Genomic DNA, 21,488 nt, shown 5'->3' on the forward strand with positions numbered 1-21,488 from the left:
GGGCATCAGAATATGAGAAGGGTATACATTTGGGGCCAATTCATGGGTACATTGCCAAAAAAGTGAAAATAGTGCGAAACACGTGGGACCGAAAGTAGTGCAGCACATGCAAGCACTAACTTGCAACTGAAGGTTTAACGAGAGCCCCACATCTCAATGAACCTTGGCACATACATGAAGCCAACCAAAATCACTCTCAACACTATCAAGGCACATAGTGATAAAATACAGCATTATGTATCTTGTTGTTTGTGTGTGTCTCGCACTATTTCCACACTGCAATCTGTTGTGTGTGTAGGGACGTGTGTTCCAATACTCGCCATAAATGGCTAAATAGACAGCAAAATGAACAGCAGCCCATCCTAAGTTTCATTCCAATTCTAATGAAGCCAGTAATGAGCCTGGCTGCCAACTTTTGCCAACGTTTTGGCAAAAAAAAATAGCATTTTTCAAAGACATCATTGAAGGCAAGAATGGTGCAGGCTTATTCCTGTTCAGCCAAAATGACTGTGCAGAAGCCTGTCTCGCCAGGTTGCCTCAATCCTTGCACAAAAGAAAACGCAGTCACAATTTTTTTGTGCTCAAAGTCAGCCACATAATGTTTCTCAGAGGTTTGTGCACAGAAAGTGCTGAAATGCTGACACAAACTGGCATGAAGTTGAAAGAACCACATTTCAAATTTTTTGCAGTACATGGGCAGAAGCTTTTTTATAAGCTGCCAAAGATATTCACTTGATATAACTGTTCATTTTGCTTAGTATTCTCACTGCAACTTCAGTGTTCAGAGATTGTTCTCCATAAGGGATAATATGATTTAACCAGGTTTGATATTAACTGGGTTTGACTGTACTCTCCCATAGCTTTTGTATGTGCTCATACATCCCCTCTAACTATATGTTTTATATAAAAATTACAGCTGCGATTGGCAATGGACCCATTACTGCATGGATAAAAAACTTTTTATCTCACCGATCCCAATTTGTCATCATCGAAAACATCCCATCTGATCCGGTGCCTGTCACATCAGGGGTCCCACAGGGCTCAGTAATAGGTCCGCTATTATTTTTACTTTTTATCAATGACATTACAAAAAACATTGATTGTAAAATCAAACTGCTTGCAGGCGACTGCATAATATACAGAGAAATACGCAATCACCAAGATCAAGTTCTGTTCAATAATGCACTAGCAAAAATAACCTAATGGTGTGATAACTGGCCAATGACCATTAATACAAACAAAACGGTTTGCATGACAGTAACGAGAAAAGAGCACCCATCGTTTTTCCACTACACACTTAACGGCAGCCTCGTAACTAGAGTTCAACAGCATAAGTATCTTGCTTTAACAATAACATCCGACCTTAACTGGACAGCACATATTAACAACATTACTTCTTGTGCATTACGAAAACTCTTCTTTCTCAAAAGGTGCCTGCGGTTGGCACCAACTAACGTCAAACTTTTAACTTACATTACATTTGTGAGACCTGTCCTTGAGTATGCTAATGTCGTATGGTTCCTGTACACTAAAACAAACATATCTAAACTGGAAAGGATCCAGAGAAAGGCAATTAGGTTTATCCACCGAAAATACCGGCGCAGTGATTCCCCTACTCCTCTTCTAACACAGTCAGGGCTTGCAACTTCGGCTGTACGAGCAAAACGAGCTCGTCTAAAATTTCTGCATCAAATATTACACAGCCGACTAAGAATAAATGCCTCTGCATATGTTACCTTTTCTAAATCCCGCGTACTTCGTCATAATCATGCATATACACTAAACGAGTTCCTTTGTAATAACGATACTTTTCAGTCTTCCTTTTTCCCCCACGTTGTTCGTGAGTGGAATAACCTAGATGCATCTGTAACTAACACAGTATCGCAGTCTGATTTCGTTAAGTTATTAGAAGATGAAATAATTAATTAGGAAAGAATAGATCTTATGCATATATAATCGTCAGAACTCCCATTTTTTGAACTGTAGCTAAACATTTACCCCCTTTGTTTCTTTCTTTGTTTTTATAACACTGTAATAATCCTTACGTACATGTAACCTGATGTGTACTATTTCTGTGAGTTTCTCTTGTTTTCATATTATTAGTGTTGTAAAATTGTGCATTGAACCTGTTTTATGTATTTCCATTTACATGTTTTCATGTTCTTACCATTCGGTATATAAACCATGAAATGTATGTATAATCATATGCCCACCTGCTATGGTCTCGATATGAGACTGGCAGTATTGTAAGTAAATAAATAAATAAAATAAATATATGCACAAGTACATACAGTGAAGTAGACGCACGTATGAAGCGATTTATTGACCTTTCGGCCGGGGTCCGGCCTTCATCAGAATACAGTTCATGGCGTAGGTACAGTTTATATACATGCGCATATCAACCAGATGGAGATATGCTTACATAAAAACTGAAGAAAATGTGTGAACAGAATGCGTGTCAATCGTTCTGACGAACAGTTGATACATGTCTAAACAGATGGCGTTTCAAGCATATCATTTCAAGATACGCACAAAATATGAAATTCGAAATAATTATCAGGTGACAGCAAAAAAACATCACCGAATAGGTGCTATGTCACCAATCAAGAACAAGAAATGAAAACGAAAAACAGTGACGTGTTAGTAAAAGGGCAAAATGGTGCCGTACGGGTAAAAAAGAAGGGAAACGAGGGAAGATGTGACTGGCTATGTGGCCAGGCAACTCAATTTTCCAACCCTTTTATTCAAACCAGGTGCGACAGTATCAAACTTATAGATCTTTTTATTTGGTCACATGGTGAACAGGAGCTGCTTTCCTTCATTTCTGGCTTTAACAATGCCCATCCATCCATATCGTTTTCTCACACGTATTCTGCATCTATTATTAAGTTCCTTGATGTCAGCATTTCAGTGCTAAATGATAAACTATCTACTGCCCTGTACAAAAACCGACAGACCGATATCAATATTTGCACTTCGATAGTAACCATGTTAAACATTGCAAGACTAGCATTCCTTATAATCAGGCCTTACGTTTCAAAAAAATGTGCTCTGAACAATCCGGGTTTCAAAAAATTTTCGCAGCCCTAAAGAACACTTTAGCCAAACAAAATTATCCGCCACAACTAATTGACGATGCAATAAAACATGCAGACGTGCATGACCGTAGGACGCTTCTGTCCACTGCGAAGAAACCAACTTCCTCACCCCAGGCAAATCTTGTCCTAACCCATTCTGCGTCAGTCACGCATATTTCAGATGTACTAAAGAAGCACCAAAATATTCCAATGCAAAGTGAACGCCTCAAAGACATCTTCGCGCAACCGCCTAATGTAGTATACCGTAGAGCTATAAATATTCGAGATATACTATGATCATCTTCTAAGAATGACCGCCCTGACGCCGTCGGAAGCCATCCTTGCCGAAAACTGTGATGCAAAGTATGCCCCTACATGTGTGCATCGCAGCAGGTTACTAGTACGGCTTCAAACTTTCGTTTAAATATCAAAGGCGATTTCAACTGCGATACTAAAAACGTAATATATATGCTTGAATGTACACTGTGCAAAAAACAGTATATTGGACAAACAGAAGGGCCTTTTAGATTGCGCTTTAACAATCACAAATCCCATGCTAATATGTTGTCCAACCTACCCATCTCAAGACACGTACATCTCCCTGACCACTCATTTGATAAGATGAAAGTCACGTTGCTTGAATTTACACTGTGCAAAAAACAGTATATTGGACAAACAGAAGGGCCTTTTAGATTGCGCTTTAACAATCACAAATCCCACGCTAATATGTTGTCCAACCTACCCATCTCAAAACACGTACATCTCCCTGACCACTCATTTGATAAGATGAAAGTCACGTTGCTTGAATCGGGATTTCATTCAAGTTACGATAGAGAAGCCCATGAATCCTTTCTTATCTATAAGTTTGATACCATTGCGTCTGGTTTGAATGAAAGTGTTGGAAAATTGAGTTGCCTGACCACACAGCCCTTCACATCTTCCCTCGTTTCCCTTCTTTTTTACCCGTACAACACTATATTGCCCTTTTACTAGCATGTCACTATTTTTTGCTTTTGTTTGCATTTGTTGTTCTTGATTTGTGACATAGCACCTATTCGGTGCCGTTTTTTGCTGTCACCTGATAATTCTTTCGAACTTCATATTTTGTGCGTATCTTGAAATGATGTGCTTGCAAATGCCATCTGTTTAGACATGTATCAACTGTTCATCAGAACAATTGACACACATTCTGTTTGCGCATTTTCTTCGGTTTTTATGTAAGCATATCTTCATCTGGTTGATATGCACATGTATATAAACTGTACCTATGCCATGCATTGTATTCTGATGAAGGCTCGACCACGGCCGAAATGTCAATAAATCGCTTCATATGCGCGTCTATTTCACTGTATATATTTGCCCGGATCCAGAAACGTTTTTTTCTGGTATTCACAAGTACATATATGCAAAGTAACATTAGCACATATTGCTCACTGTTTTCTTCTTTGTCCTTTGTTCCTCCTGGATAACAGGGGTCCAAAGTCCGAACCGCCTCAGGAGGATGAACCAATGGAAGAGGACCAAGATAAGTGAGCAGTTGATGGTGCACACAACAGAAACGTTACAGATAAAGCAGTGAGACATTTTCAACCGAACTGGTGCAAAGTGCTGAGGACTCCTGCCCAAATGAGCCAAGGAACACAAGTTCACACTGTTAACCCTGGAAGCATCAATGAACAGAAAGTGGAGCGGTACCGCTGTCATGGCAGCATGCATGCAGCCCCCTTCATCATTTCTGAGGATCAGGAATAATGCCACGGTTTATGTGAAGTCTGAATGTCAAGCGAGTCAAGAACCAGGGGCACCCAACAAACACGGATACATTTTCGGAGTGACGTACTCATGTCATTCTGTCATCCTCAGTTGGCCTGCGGCCTGCTGTTGGATCATAATTTATCGACATTGTTGCTGGTTAATGAGTGGCTTGTCTGCCAGACGGGACAATGCAGATGATTTTTGAAGACATGCATCTGCTGTCGTTTTGGTATTTAAGGCAGCACGTTATTGCACTTGGGGATTCCTACCGACAGGTTGAGACATTTTATCAGCAAGCAGCTGCCAGTTACGCTGTACTGAATGTGAACATCTGGGGCAGAACCTCTCATTCTGAAAAGCGATGCACTATTTTTCGCCTGTTACAAACCAAGTATTATGCCTGCTGTCAGTTTTAATGCTTCCTACTTGCCGATTTGTGTTGACTGGCAGTTTTGCGTCTTGCATGTATGTTGGTTGCACAGATTCAGAGCAGTGTGCCTACATTGTTGCAAATTATGTCAACTTCCAACGGCTCCATGTCTGCCAGTTGCACTGTTAAGAACAGAGTGATGCTGTGGACATCTGCTGAGCATCACCCCAATATGAGTGTAAGCTGTTGGGCTAAAGCTACCAAGTTCTAAAGATTTTTCATGTCAGTTATTGTCATACGTATATTTTAGGGCATGCACTTGCTTCATGCAGTCTCTTGTGCATTGCCTGTACATTTCGTAGTGCCAGTTGTACAAGGTTTGATAGTTTTTAACTGTGCACTAGCTATGTCTTTATACAAGGATGACAGCATGACAATGTTGAGCTTGCATCCGAGATTGCGAAAGTATGTCAACTGATACCCTCAAGTGGCCCCAACAGTACGCAAGACAAGTCTAGAACAGTGTTAGCAGGCTTGCTTGCATTTTCTGAGAAGGAAACGCGTTTGCAATCCAAAGAAATGTGCTAGTTTGGCAGAGCATTCTCGCAGGTTGCATTGCACAATAACACTGAGGGCCTTAAAAAGGGCTGTGAGAACACTGCGGAGGGAAAGAGACAGGAACATTGAAGAATGTTACATTGGTCACGTCGTGCACTTGTTTGGGAGGGATATTGCGATGTACAACTGCACTTTGTATACACCCAAGTGTGGGCATGCACTGTCTGCTTCACCACTTCAGTACAGCATCAAGTAGAAAAACAACTAGCTGCTCTTTTTCCTTGAGAGGAAGGAAAGAAGAAAAAGGACAAGGAAGAATCATCATTATAACCGTTGCAGCCATTTTTATGAATAAGAGCAAGCAGGGAGTACTAGTTCGTCACCATAGTGAATTAAAATGTGTTTTTACACTGCTGCAGTGGTCTTATTATGCCACTGTTATGGGCATTACATACTACAGAGTCTTTTGGATGTACTAAGTTTTTTTGAGCTTTATGACAACTTTAAAACAATGCTAGTCAGAACCTCGTCAGTATAGCGTCTCCGGGGGACATGTGCTAAGTGTTTTTTACGGCAGCAGCTGTGGCAGCAACGGCAAAAAGCAAAGTGCCCTCCTGTTTGTCGCTGTTTCTCACTTCCCATAGCTGCGCATAGTTGCCTTTGGTATACTGCTGTGGTAGGTGCTGGAAGACAGGTTCTCATGAAACTGTTGACGGTAGACTGCGGGTGGCTTTGGGGCTTTCTAGGGCGTTTGAATCGGGTGCAGCCCCGTCAGTGCTACTTCCTTGGCACTGGCATGACTAGTAGCTGCAGTGAACGCACCTATTTGTTGCCCATGGAAGGACTAATAAGTGAATTTCTACACTTGTTTGCCTTGCACATTGCATTTTGTATATTTTTGTTGTTGCATTCTACAAACGACCAGAACAAAACTTGATTGGTTTGTGGTTCCCTGACCGATGACTTTCTAGGCCACACTCTGGTTTTCTGTTACCTGCACATATGCACAACGTAGACATACAGACACACACCAAACACACACGCACACAAATAATGCAAACACATTTACACATGTGCAGCACTTTTCAGTTCTGATCCTTTGTCGAGCTAAAGAATAAATCATTCATAAAAGTGAAAATTGGTCAGACCAATGTGCTGGCCTTGCTTGCTTGAAAGAGCAGCAGTCGTGTCTGCAGCGCTCATTGTGTAAATATGTCCATGTGAAACACACTGAAGAGGCTAGTGCAAGAGGATTGCATACATGCTGATTAGAAAGCTGCTTGGTAACATCAGAAGGAGAACAAATGCCGCAGACAGGGGCTTGCGTCTGGTTCTTCAGCTGCAGTTTGCCAAGTGATTTAAGTTCCTTACAAAACTGGCGTGCTTTGTGATGTACACTATATTTACTGTGCTAGTAAAAGTTCTCATTAATGTCTTCATGCATTCTTTTTTTTGTTGTCATTTTTTTTCTTTCACGCATTGTATTTTTTAACTGTTGAATGTTAGCATTTTTTCGAGCTGTGAAACCTGATGTGAAGTTCGTGTATACTTGTTTCATATCCGTCTGTTTGTGTGCACGTGTCGATATATGCATACATATATATATATAATATAATATACATGCTTTGCGCATCGTTAAACACGAAGCTAGACAGGATGGCACTGTTTGCGACTGTGGTTCTGCTTAGGCACCCTCTGGTCTGCAGATAATTGCTTTTCCTGTGTTGCGCTCTCTTGCATTTTTGCTCATGGCTTCATTTCTCGTTGCAATCTTGTGCACATTCTAAAGCCGCTTTGCTTGTCCAATGATCATTTTATTTGTAAATACACAAGCTGTTTTAAGGACTTTCATTTATTCTTGTCTGCTTTTTTTTTTTTCTCAACAACCAACTTGTCACTCATTTGTTGTGCGTCGTGCCATCCCCATCTCCTTCCTTCCCGCTCCACACCTGAATCACTGATGATAATATATATATATATATATATATAACATGTTACAGCGCCATAATAGTATATCATTTGTACAGTGCTGATTTTACTCCGTCTTCAGAAACCTCATTTCAAGGTCAAAACAAAGTATACTGCATAACCCATTGTTGGCTGAGCGCTTAATTAAGGAACAACATGTTTTGTTTTGTGAAGTTTGAACCCATAGTCAGTTGGAGTGCCATTAGAAAGAAAGCCATGAAAGAGAAAAATGAAATCTAGCTTTGTCAAAGTGTCTAGTAGAAAGCTTTAAAGATGATAATCTTGTTTTTGTTTTTTTTTATTGATAATTGGGCTATAATGCATGATGTGGAAAAAGAGAGAAAGAAGAAGGCTGGCATATATGTTTTATTAGTTCTGTATACAAGATATGTGCATGTGGATTGGCATTTTTCTAGAGCATACCTTAACTTCTTTCTTGTTCACACTGAAGGGACACTGAAGGCAAACATTAAGTCAAGGTAAACTGATAAATGTATGCTCCAAAAATGTCGAAGTCACTTTAACTGAGCAAAGGATTTTTTCTAGGTGAAAAAAAAAGAGGTTGTATATGTAAGAGGGGATTGGCAACACCGCTTTCAGAATACAGGACCAGCTCTTGATGCCTTCATCATAATTGGTCATTATTTATTTATTCATTTTTTTACTCACAATACCACCAGCACCTGTAAGGCATGGTGTAGGGGGGAATAAAAGCCTTAAAATATACAGAGTACATATACGTAACAAAATGTAGATTGATAACAGTGCATAAGAGTTCAGGAAACAACAATAAAAAATAAATAGATAATAATAATGGTGAGTAACAAATGTTCACCGAAAGTTATATATTAATGACAAAGAAAGAAAAACAAGTTTCATATTGAACTGCTGATAGGAAAAGCTAGTTAATTGGAATGGGAAAGAAAACTTAGTGAGGCTAATTTTCAATAATTTTCTTGTGAAGCAGCTTGCTGGTTCTCTACTCGCACCACTCTGTCAGCACCATTTTCAAGAATCTAGAGCATAGTGAAGGCCCCCTCTATGTGGCTTTCCGATTCGCAGAGGGCAATAGCACTCAGAAGAGCATGACCTCAGAGATTCTATGCTGCGTGTCGATATGTCAGTAACATATCAACACCAGTTTTCTCAGGCAATCTCCTGTCTAAGATAGGTGCCATGTTCAGAAAATTATCTACAACTAAACCACTGCTTGACACTGAACAAAGGCTACTAGGTTTTGAGGATTGTCATGTACCACTGTAGAATTGAGTTACTATTTCCTTTTAGTGTTCCTTTAACAACAACAAAAAAAAAAAATCTATGTCCTTGCTTGCAAGCTTGCTCACATTTAAACCCATCTGTGCAAATTAGAAAAATTAAAAATGGAGGCTATATTTTACTCTGTTTCATGCAAAATACATGCGCTGCAGTGAATGTGTGAATAAAGGCTTGTGTGTTAGGCTTTAAGCTTTCACTGCAGCAGGCTGTCTTCTTATGTAGTTGACACACTAGCGGAGTAAAAGCAAAAAAATTTAACTATACCTTTCTTTTTCTCTTTCTTCTTGCGAGACCATTAGTGCAAGCCTTTTCTTTCTTTTCTTTTTGCTTTTTGTTATATGCAAATAGCTATTTTGACTGATGCTGAAACACACAATGATCAATCTAGTCAATTATTTGAGCCTGTCTAAGATGCCCTCTTTTGTTAAACTTTTAATGCTGATGTTCCTCCATGCTTTTGTTTTCAAACTTTGCGATAATACGTTAACGAAGTGCTGGTTTCAAAGCGAACATCGTTGTAGTTAGCAATGACACACTTTCTGTGTGTGTTGGCAGGCATGAAAAAGTGCTGGGTCAAGGCTAGTCATGGTTAGTCAGAGGTGCACTTGGCTAACGTGACATGTTTTGTTCTTTGTTTTCTTGTTTGACCCGTCTTGTTGCGCAATCTTGTATATTGTATGTTGAAGAGGATATAAGCGATAACTTAAGCTGTACAGTCATAGAGATGTTTGTGTTTTCTTTCAATGATATTATTGCGCTATTTCATTACAAAGTGAAGACACGATAAATAAAAGCATATATTTTTTGCCACTTGTATGTACACTATGTGCCATTGTAAAGTGTGTTATATTATTATGGGATAATGAAAAGATGTATTTGTACTCTTTCCCTTGTTTTTCTTTTGTTTTTTGTCATGCATTTGTATCATCAATAAACCATTATTCAGTGCCTATCATTGATGATTGTTGACTCATTGCACTTCGTACAGCCCGGGTGTTCCATGTCACATGACTGTAGATCAACAGAGGCGGCTCTAGGACTTTTCTGTTGCCTCCATTTTCATTATGGGTCCACGAATGCACTTCATCACTAGGCACTTTATGGTGGTACGATGGGGCCAATGGATCAGGCCAGAGGAAATTTGGGGGAGCTTCGACCTTGTCCCCCTTTTGAGCTTGCCCCTGTGGTCATGTGCAGAGATACGCACAATGTTCACAGTGTCATGTGGACGTAGGAGATTGGGAGTAAAGTGTGGTGTGTGTGAGGTGAATGAGATTGGCAAGCACAAGTCTGAGCTGGCAAACCCCTTTCTTTCATTTTATGCACCCCTTTCCCACTTCTCCGGTACAAGGTAGCCAACCGGAGATATCTCTCTTTGCTTTTATGTCTAACTCTCTGTAAGCTGCCCCCGTAAATTAGGTTAGACCTTATCGAAAATAGCCAGAACTTTCGCGGCTGTTACCATTGTTTGGCAATTGATGTCCGTTACCTAAATTTAAAGGTGAAAAAATAATCAGCCTATAAAAGCTGTCGTGATATAGCCGGGATGTAAGAGCGGCACCGGTAGGGCGGGCGGGGGCAAGGGGTGCTCTCCTTTCCCTCGCCCGAAATTTTAACCAGCCCCTTCATCGCCCCCGAAAGGGAAAGAAATCCTGGCGCAGCCCCTGGCCTTGAGCCTTGCAATTATGATTTAAGTTATAGGTGTTTTTGTGTGGTGCGCATTGCCACTTCCGTTCGTTGCATAAGCTGGGCAAGTTTCACTGAGCATGGCGTCGCGCGCGGCCACCTTACCGTGAGCCAACCTGCACAGTCGCCGGTTCTCCATACGATCGGGCATGAAAACGACCACATCTCGTAATTTTATGGCCGCAATAGACCGCTGCACGGCGGTAACGGAGCAAGCGGTCATCTCTAAGGAAATGCATAGGGAATGGGAAAAGTAAAACTCCGTTTGAATGAGATTTCTTGAAGCCATCGCTGGATGGCGCCAGCGGTGTGCAAAGGATGCAGAGGTACTCTGTCGGGGAACGGTCGGGGTTTATTTATGTATTTATTTATTTATTGATAATATTTCCTTTTTTTTTTGTTCTTCTTTATTTCTTTATCCTGCGTACCGGCTGGCCGTTGGCTGCGGACTGCTGCGCTTGCGTAGATGCGTCGTTCGGTTGTTGCCAGAGCGGTTTGCTTTCGTTGGCTTTCCCTGCGCCCTCGCTCTCGCGTACGCGCTCGCCCAAAGCCGTGGCGGCATTCTCGATCCCCTACGCGCGAGCGCGCCGAGGTACGGTAACCGCGGCGCTGCGTACTGCAGAAAAACTTGTCGGCGCAGGCAAAGCCGCAAAAGGCGATAAACACGCTCACGCGCTCTGCCACCGCCTGCGGGGCTTGACCAGCGTAAGCGGGACCTGTGGTCGCGCGGCCGGTTCGGAGAGGCACCGAGACGCTCCTTGAGAGCGAGTGTGCGTTGACGGACAGGCGGCGAATCTGCGGGAGCGACTGTTCGCGCCGGCCGCGCCGTTATCAGCCAGAGCTTGGGGCTTGCCTCCGATGACAGCGTCCCGCCTTGAGTGAAAGGTGAGAAAAGATTGCTGAACGTGTGCGCAAACGCCGTGTCTGCTGCTGTCTCTTTCTTGGTGACTGGCTCTCACGACTGTCGGCAGCCATGTCGCTACAAAGTGAGAATACACGGTCTATAATAATAATAATAATAATAATAATAATAATAATAATAATAATAATAATAATAATAATGGAGTGAGGACTACCCACCGAAAAGATGTTCATATAAAGGAGCTGAACGTAGCTTGTGGAAAGAGGAGAAACATTACTAACGTTTCGGTTAATTTTTTATCGGTCGCTTTCTGCGCAGCACTGGCTCTCAATACACGCTGCATCAACAGTGCAATGCTGGCGCCGGTGGGAAACTGAACGCACCGCCATCAGTCATCATTTAATTTGTATTGCCTCAATGCTCGTGCTCTCTCGTTTCTGCTTCTCCTCCTCCTTGATGAAGTGCCCCTTAATACTTTCAAAGCCAAAGCAGCGCTACAAGAAAGCTGCGCTCTTGGCAAGGCCCGAAGTCAGGCAGCCGAACTGGCTGCTACTTCCCGACACGACCGGCGGCGAGCGCGTGGCCCTTGTCCTCGAAGACGCTATACCGCGCGCGCCGCGTCGGTTCTCGAGAGTCCTCCAGGCGAAGTCCGGCTCGTTGCGCAACAAGACGATCCGTCGACCAGCGTGGCGTCATGCGTCACTTGTCAGGCGGCCCGCGGTGATCATTGCCTGCCCCCCCCCACCCCACCCCTCCCGAGAAAGCTGCTGCCGCGTACCGTACGTCCGGGCCTGCCAACGCAAGCGGCAGCGGCGCGCGCGCCCCGTCCGCCCGCTGGAGCTGCCGCGGAAACGCGTCCTTGTACGGATGGCAGACGCAATGAAAAAAAAATAATAAAGGAGGAAGAGAACGCCTTTACCTCGCTGTCAGTCTCCGAGTCTCCGAGCCTGCGTGTGTGTGTGTGTAGGCATGCGGGAACGCGTGCTACAGCTCGCACGCACCTCCGGTGTGCGGCTGTTGTTACCGATGCTGCCGCCCCGCCGTCGTCCGCCTCTCGCAGCGAGCTTTGTTGACCCCCCTCCCCACCATCCTGCGCGTGCCACAAAGGCGGCGAGGAGCGCTGCAAAAGACTGCTCTCGTGGAGTAGGTGGAACCGCTGCTAGACAACGACCAACGTTCACCAAGCGACGAGGGGGAGGAAAAACATTAGGTGTCTTTGGCTTTGGACGCGGACGATGTGATACGTAATTCTTGATAATTTCCTTGGGTGTTTTGATTCGAATCAACTACTATAGTAACAATTAAGCATTGCAAAGGCGCAACGCCGGTTTGGTTCTTCGTCACCATGTGTGCATAAGCTGGGGGCCTGAATCCCCGTTAAATGTGAGTCAGAGCCAAGCCTTAACATTCAGAGAAATTGTGTGTCGTTGGCGCATAGACAGCACAACTTTTGCACACTGATGATAGCCTTTAATATTGTGCTGCATTCTTAGATGCCTCGAGAGCTGTCCCTGCGTGTACGCGTAGCTTACTAAAGATGTGCTCGTCAAAGTTGACTTCTCCACAGTAAGAGGCTTTATGCGGGAAAGGCAGCTTTACTCTTCACTTTTTGTTTTGTAAGCGAAATATATCTTGTATATTCACCTTTTTCTTCCTTTGTGCTTTTGCGTGCCTGTGTACGTACGTGTATGTAACACAATACGCCGATCGCTTCTTTCGGGGGGATACACTATATCTATGAGAGGTATAAGAAAAGGTGAAAGGCTAATAAATATCAATAAAATGGCAACCAGTTCCATTAGTAACTCGGTATGACAGTTTTCCAGGAACTAAAACTAAAGTGTCTGCAGATCATATTAATTAGGAGGGGGAGGAAGCATTGTGTTGGCGGCTATCCACTCCAGCAGTGTGCCTCCCCTCCCAGAAAACTTGCGGCATCATTTTGCTGTGCTTCTCGTCCTCGTCCTGAAAGACGTGCGTTTAGCGCGGTGCTTGATTACTGCAGAAGCGCTTATTTTAGAGGGAAGGCTCTACAACGCCAAGTCTCTCATGGTCATTCATCGCGTCGCAGTGACCTTGAGCCTCCGGAGAGCAAGTGTGGCATGTGTGACGTAACGTCACGTGATCCGGTGTGAAGAGGCGTCGCAGCTTCGCTCGCTCGGAGCCTCGCCGCTGCTGTGCCACGTGACTAAGCGAGGGTAAGAGCTAAATATAGTCCGACGTAGCGCGAGCGAGAGCACGCGATACGTTACGTTGGCGAGAGCAACAGCCTCTATAGTTCGACCGAAGATTCGATGCACTGGCGCAGGCAACGTAACTGCACGCGACCAACGCGCTCCGACGCTCGCCCGCGCGCCGATAACGTCGAACTGTAAACGCGTCTCGCCATGGTTGGCGCGCCGGCTGGGCCGTGTGTGCGTGCGCTTCAGCGCGAGCGACAGGCTGAATTCATTCATCCAGTAGATATAGCTAGACGGCAGGCTGCGAAATCTCAACCAAAGGCAAAGTTGCCTGCTGAAACACCGGAGCAAATGGAGGCCAGATTAGCACGTTATAAGGAAGCTTACCAAGCGCGAAAGCGTGCCAAGATCGAAGCTACTGCAACCGCCGCCGTCATTCAGCAACACAAACAACAAGGGGACGAAGCCGTTGATAGAAGCAACGGCATCCACAACGAGCGTTTGACGAAACCACACCCTTTGGTTGGCGGCAAGCTCGACTACGACGGCTAGGTTTCACCGCGCGCGGCTTCGCGGGCAACCCGTTCGGCAGCGTACGTAACGTGTCTGAAAGACTGTGGCCTAACTTTAATGAAACACTGTGTGCATAGTCTTTGCAAAACCAAGCCAAACAGACCTTTCGCTCCTGATAACTAAGTTTGCTAGAGTTAAACCTCAGCCATTCTTTTCTTCATTTGTTCAAAATGAAAAAAAAAAACTATGTATACCATCAACAACTGTGCATTTCATATAGCGTCTCTCTCTCTCTCTCTCTCTCTCTCTCTCTCTCTCTCTCTCTCTCTCTCTCTCTCTCTCGTAAGCCAAAGTGTCCTGCCAGGCTGTTCAAGTTACAAGGCGGGAATTCCAGTAGGTTACGGACGCTGTTTGAGTGACTACTACTGAGATGCGTTTACTTACTGACCTGCTTAATTTAATGACGAATTGTAATGTGCGATGCCTATCTACACGCGGGAGACCGTAGAGGCATCAAGGTAGGGAGGGGGGGGGGGGGGCTCATGAACTTCGAATCTGTTCTCCGGGAAAATACCTCATGCATAGACTTCGAAGTTTTTGTGCTTCACCTGCCGCTCCCCCCTCCCCCCCTCTAAAAGGTGTTTAGGGAAGTGTCAAACTAGCTTTTCTGCTATGCACATTGCCGAAATAATGGCGCCCGCGCATTGCGGAATTGCTGAATAATCTGCAGCTAGCGCATTATTGTTGCTTTCTCTCATTCCTTACTATCACAGTTAATGCATCAAAGCAAACACTATGCACGAAATGTCCAGCGATTGTCATTTTAACGGTGGGCTAGCCGCCATATGTTATGGGCACTTGTGCATTGCGCGAAAGTCAGCTTGACACGTTTCTAAACAGTATTACGCGATGCCATTGCTTATTTGGTTATATAAATTTGCATGTGTCGGGGGGGGGGGGAGTATTTGCAGGGATGTTGCTTATTTGATTATTTCAATATGCAGGTGTCGTATTATGCGGTGCTGTCATTCATTCATTCATTCATTCATTCATTCATTCATTCATTCATTCATTCATTCTTTCTTTCTCTCTTTCTTTCTTTCTTTCACACTGATATTTATCATGCCGGAGTTCAACGTGTGGCGCTCATTCACGCGGTACAATTGTCGCGATGAACTTTGTGATATCCTGATTGGATGCATTAACAGCGCGTAATCAGCTGTGTCAGAAAGAGCTTCGCTTGCAAGCCAGATGTAGACGGGGACACCTGCCATCGCCTCCGACACCACGAAACGGGCCAGTCAACCCGCGACACTAAAACCCGCAGACTTCGCTGCCTACGAGTACGCGTGAATGGAGACGCCTCTGCCTCTCCACGGTTGGTCGGCTCGGGTGTCGTTAAGGGCAACGCTGCAATGGGGACACCGACACGGGAGGCCCGGCGGCGCCTTGTCTTTTCTCCGTGGCCCGGGGCTTCGGCGCTTCCCACTGCGTTCTCGCAATGCACCTAGCATTCGCGTGCTGCCGTCAATCACTCGCTCATCCGACACTCGTGAGCTTCAAAAGCCGTCCGACACTGCGGCTCACCACACTGCGACCAATGCCTAAAGCCGAGTGTGAGATAGAGAAAAGAGACCAAGAGACGATCGACGTCTGTACTCTTACATTGAAGTGAGACAAGGAATACGGCACACCTGGTGTGCCCTTGTTGCTTTTGTGCCTTCGAAACATAGCACGTAACCACAATGCTCCCATTGTGGGTACGTGGGCAAGAATCGGGTTGTTTTACGTTATTAGCTAATAATAAATCAATTATTAAAATGGTGCCATTATTATTATTATTATTATTATTATTCACGGCCTCTATATAGGGAACACACTGGCTAATGTTAATACATCTGTAGAGATAAATTTTTCAAATATACAAAAAAAATTATCACTGGCCTACACTGAAAAAATACGTTTCTGATGAGTTTTAACTGGGGCATCGATGCGTTTCACCAAGATTTTGATGACGTATTTCTTGAAACTAGTACTAAGCACATAATTTAGGATAAATGGATGTGACTGCTTTGCTGTACTGCTTCAGTTCCGCTTCATTTCCACGAGCCCTAAAGTGAATCACTACAAATTAAGTTATTTAATATTCCTTAATTAGTTAGCATCGCTATTGTGCAAGTAATGCCCGCCTTTGAGCTAACGTGACAGAAGTGCGCCATCTGCAACATGACTATATATTTTTCATTAAAAAGTCTTCACTCGGTATACTCGACCGACCGCTTTGAGCCATCTGGCGCACACATAAAATTGGCTTTCCCTCGATCAATGCATGCGCCAAACCGTCGCGAGGTTGGACAATTTCCGCCCTACGGAAGACGCGTCCCCCCATCTCCTCCGGAATCTGTCACCTCGTTTTGTTGCGCAACGCCGGAAGCAATCTACCTTCCCAATTTTTGGCTCGCCGATGCAGTCCGGTCTAGAGCAGGATGGAGGGTTCACCCGACGAGCGATTACTGTCGTCGCCACACGAAGGTCCTGGGGCACGCAATCATCATGTGCCCCTCTTCGATCGCTTTTGCTTCGTTGCCATGCGCGTCCCACGCCAACGGGTAACAGCCGGCTCGAAAACTGAATTTCCGACTCGTTGGCGGTGGAGCTGCGCAACTGCCAATACCCGATCTCTCTCTCTCTCTCTCTCTCTCTCTCTCTCTCTCTCTCTCTCTCTCTCTCGTTGTTAGCTTTCTTACACATTATTCCTTTTCATCCGTATCCCCGACTACCCGTGCTGCAGCGAAGACGTCATTCGAGCACCCGCCAGACGAGAATGCAACCGCGCCATTCGCCCCAGAACACGGCGTCGAGAGCCATTTTTCGTACGGCCTGTGGGAAGCAATGCGCGAATTCTGTTGTGCTGTCGACTCCGGTATTCCCTGTAATACGCACTGAAATCCCGGCACTCGAGCATCTTTACGTTACGGTCACGGTCAGGGTCACGGTCGCGAATCGAACTTGCGACCTCGTGCCATATATCCATTAAAATACCGAGTCGGAGAGCTCATCCGATTGTTTCTGTGCAAGAAGGTGATCCTCTGTGCTCCGTCGAATGTCAGGGCCCCGACGAGACGCCGAAAGCTCACGAATGTTTTCACGCCGTGATGGGCTCAGTTATATAACGATGGTGCGGCCGACTGAATTTTCATGAAATGCGACTGCTGTTGACTTTATGCCAATGTTATGTTGCGTAAATGGTCAATGAGGCACTCGGGCAGTTTAGAGCTCGGTGTGCTGACATTACTGGCACTCGTTAAAGCATATCGCGTGAGTTGAAAAGAGTCACAGAATATGTTAACAACGTCGTTGACTGTCAGCCGCGTATATAGAGAATTTGACGATTTCATCCAGGAATTAAAGTCGCAAACATTCGGTGCTACGGTTGAATCAAGTTTGTTCGCTGCTGCGACGCTTGCGTGCCCAATTGCATTAATCCACTTTGGATTACTATTCTATGTGCATATACCTCTCTGCCTTCCCAATAAAAAGTTATATATATATATATATATATATATATATATATATATATATATATATATATATATATATATATATATATATATATCCGTGAAATTATGTTGTAGCGGTGTCCCTACCAATTTGATATACTGCAGTTCGTTGTGCTGACTGAAGTCTGCGCGGCGTTCGCATCAACTGACGCAGCTGCGTCGATGAACTGACTGACCGCTTTTGCGCTCAGACTGGACACAACCTTTAGGTCCTGCCGAAATGTGCTGCCGGCGGCCATATGTCCACCACCTCAGCTGAGCAGTACATAAGTCCACGCCTCCCACACAACGGGTTCGTCGCGCGCCCGCTGACCCTGAAGCAGAGCTGTCGCGCTCCGGCGTGGCTCGCTCCCAAGAAATCCCGTCACTAGGACAGCCGCGCGGCCATCCGTCTTCTTCGCGCCAGGGGGGTGCGTCGCCTGCACAGCGCGCAACTCCGTCGTCGTCCCGCGTGGTCTGCGGGCGTGCACCAAACTACCAGACTCTTGGCCAATGCCCACCGTGGGCATGCGCCGTGTGACCTTAGGGCAACGACAACAACGCGTGATCCGGAAGGCGACAGCCACCCTCCGCGCATCTGCGCGTCTTTATTTTACGCCAACATGTGTGCGCACTGTTTTGATCCTTCTCCTCTGAAGCATCCTTGTATTACCTGCATACAAGCCTCGTGGATAAATTACTGTGAGGTCGGGATACGCCGCTTCACGACTCCGCCTCCATTGTTCAGCATTTCTCTTTCTTTTCCCTGCCTTAGCTGCCCCTTACTCTTTCAGGCAGGCAGAGGCGTTATGCCCCGCTTGCGAAGGCGATTATTGAAATTCTGGCGCAACCCGTCCCACGATGGCTGTCGACGTTAGTGCGTCTAGTATTGAAGCAATGTAGCGACACACCCTACTGCGACCGCCGAAACGCGATCGTGTGTTATGTGCCATGTTCTGCAGCCTCGCTCCTCTCTCGCCCTCCTGCGGGCACGCCTTGCCATCTAGCGGCGCGCGATATCCCCCTCCAAGTTTGCGTGGCCTCCGAGATTGCACTGAGGGCGCGCAGGTGAGTGCTATAGCGCTGAAAACTAATCGTTCGCTGCCTGCGGGCACTCGCGTCGCAGCGCTAAAACGTCAGGCTGCATTGCTTGAGGAACCCGTGCGACGCGGGTTCGAATTCGTCCAGCAACGTAGAAAGCTTAAGGATTTTCTGTTAAATTAAAGAGCATTGTTAAGAGGTTAGAGTGACAGACGCAAAGTGACTGTGTATAGTAGGCCAGGTGGAAGTGCTAACCGTACTAAAGCATTTAGGATGTGATTGCGCCCAGGTCATCGCACAGCCTAACATGAACGTGCCGACGCCGTAAATACATCTGGTGTGGTTGCCGATTTAGCGACAGAATGGGTGTAACCGAGCGTGACAGAGGATTGGAGTGGTGTCAGGAAATGGTTAATGTAGAGCGAGTTCAGTTAGTTGCATAAGGCTAGTTGGATATCTCTGGAAGAAGTGTATGCGCTGCAGTGGAACTGATCGGCCTTGCGTATGATAATCACAGCGACATTAAAGTGGCTCCTGGCCATCTGAGCATCACCAGAGCGCTTCTTGCTGTCTGGAGCGGCGGTATCGCAGTGCGGTTTGGTCGGCCAAGGCCACCTTCCTCATCGGCGAACCAAGTTTGTTAGTTTTAACACGAACATGTAGAACGTCTTATATGTGTGGCCATGGTGGTCGCTTGACCACATCGAAAATTTTCCCATATACGTATTTACGTCGCGAAACACATTTGGCAAGACAAAAGGAAGCGTGCAAGAAATGAATAGTATTGCTCATATTCTAGTGTTCTCTATATAGCTTTGGTTGGGTTACAGCTTCTAATACATCATCCGCCCGAGTAGACTAGTAGCTTTGGCGTTGCGCTGCCAATATCGGTGCCTCGGCTTCGATCTCGGCCGATTTGGGTATACATTAAAGAGGTGGTCGAAATTAATACGGAGTCATCCACCATATACGGCGTGCCTCAGATTTAATCAGATCGCGGTTTCGGCACGTAAATCCCTCGAATTTAATTAATTAAATTCTCGTACATCGTATCTGTGAAAGGGAGTTAGGAGCCATACGCAGATGAAGAAATTATTTTTCCTAATCTCAGAAGATATATTTGATTAATGTCCAAAAGGTTAGGGATAATGAAAATAAAGATTGTACAAGATAGGAGAGAACATGTAAGCAGAGAGGTGTACGACTGTAACTATGGACTTTTATTTGTGAACGAACAACAGCGACAGTCTCTGACACTGACGTGTGATCGTGTCAAAGCCATAAACAGAGCATGCAGTTCGTAGGCTCGCACACATTCATGTCGCGCTCATGTATTCATCGCCGTGTCTAGGTGTCAAAGCAGTCTCTCTTGTGAACTCAAATGGGCGTTGCTGCTGCACAAGATAAGCGTCTCACACGTGTGCTGCCCCACGTAATTTCTCGGGGGATAGGAATTCATACCGGTATGGTCCATACAGAACTAAGAGAAGCGCTGATCTAAGACTCGGGAAGCCAATGGATACGTTGTATTCTTGCACAAACCGCATGTGGAGGGAATGAAACAGTCACGTACGCTGTGGCGTTCGATAACGACTCTTGGCTATTGGAGCCTTAAGAAGTGAGTCCAAAGTGCATGGCCCTGCTTCTTACACAGTCAGCTGGTGGCCCGGAAACTGTTATCGACTGTCGAATAAGCAAGATAGTCAACAGAGTCGCGACCAACTATCCTGTATTATTTTATAAGAAAGAACTTCACTTCCGCTCGTAATGAGTTCCGCTCACAGATATATCTGTATATATTTTTACAGAGAAGCTGTTAAGTGCTACTTTCCCTACTATATGTCGTGACCGCGTGTAGAAAAAAAATACCCAAGATAACAATGCCGGGCCGACCCGCGGCGAAGGTACAGCAGGCGTTAAACACTTCCCATACGTGGGCCGATCCCGAAGATAGTACAATACCGGGCCGACCCGCGGCGGAAGTGAAGCAGGCGTTAAGCACTCCCTATATTTGATAGTGAAATGCCGGGCCGACCCACGGTGGAGTGCACACATCCTTCTTCACCGGGTGGAAGGGCACTGGGTTTTATGCGAAGCATATTACTAGAGCTCAACCCAGCTCCTCAGGCGCGGCGGTGTCGCTTTCAAGGCTGACCACGTGACACCGTGACGTCACGACAGAGGAGAAACGGGGCTCCAACTCGCGCCGTCGCTCGCGGCGTCGCGGCGGTATATAACCAGCTGCGCTTGTTTCTAGGTGGCTTTGGCTCAACTCTTGCAAGATGGGCTGGGTGGGAATCGAACCAGGGTCTCCGGAGTGTGAGACGGAGACGCTACCACTGAGCCACGAGTACGATGCTTCAAAGCGGTACAAAAGCGCCTCTAGTGAATGCGGTGTTGCCTTAGAAACGAGCTGTTTCTAAGGCTCAAGCGTGCGTCGCTTGCTCAGGCGCACATTTCGTTGCCGCGCCGAACGCTGCGTTGCTCTACGCTCACCGCGTCCAATGCGGGGCGCGTAGTCGCTGCGCCGTAGCCCATTGTCTTACACCCCTTGGCGGGTCGACGGGAACGCTGTCGCGTTCCACTCTTGAAGGCGAAGCAGAGTAACGCATGAGTTGTTTCTTCGTCTAGCCGAACCAAATATAGCCAAGCAACAGCAGT

The 21,488-nt window shown here is 45.5% G+C and overlaps 2 protein-coding genes across 7 annotated transcripts in view; both read left to right on the forward strand.

Annotated features, from left to right (window-relative positions):
• HDAC4 (histone deacetylase 4) overlaps positions 1–9,961 on the forward strand; it is a 308,518-nt gene extending 298,557 nt beyond the window's left edge. For all 5 annotated transcript variants that reach the window (XM_075679990.1, XM_075679992.1, XM_075679989.1 and 2 more), the window contains one exon: positions 4,550–9,961. In XM_075679990.1, coding sequence (XP_075536105.1) covers positions 4,550–4,610 — 61 coding nt within the window. In that variant the 3' untranslated portion in view covers positions 4,611–9,961. The remainder of the gene's footprint in view (positions 1–4,549) is intronic.
• A 1,292-nt stretch (positions 9,962–11,253) lies between these two features.
• Positions 11,254–21,488, forward strand: part of mrj (DnaJ heat shock protein family (Hsp40) member B6 mrj) — a 191,959-nt gene continuing 181,724 nt past the window's right edge. The window contains exons 1-2 of one of the 2 annotated variants that reach the window (XM_075679999.1): positions 11,254–11,577; positions 13,626–13,752. The gene's annotated coding sequence lies outside the window, so the exon portion shown is untranslated. The remainder of the gene's footprint in view (positions 11,578–13,625; positions 13,753–21,488) is intronic. The other variant, XM_075679998.1, reaches the window with a different exon arrangement.

Source organism: Dermacentor variabilis, chromosome 2 (genome assembly GCF_050947875.1).
Source record: "Dermacentor variabilis isolate Ectoservices chromosome 2, ASM5094787v1, whole genome shotgun sequence".
In the NCBI taxonomy this organism is placed as follows: Eukaryota; Metazoa; Arthropoda; class Arachnida; order Ixodida; family Ixodidae; genus Dermacentor; species Dermacentor variabilis.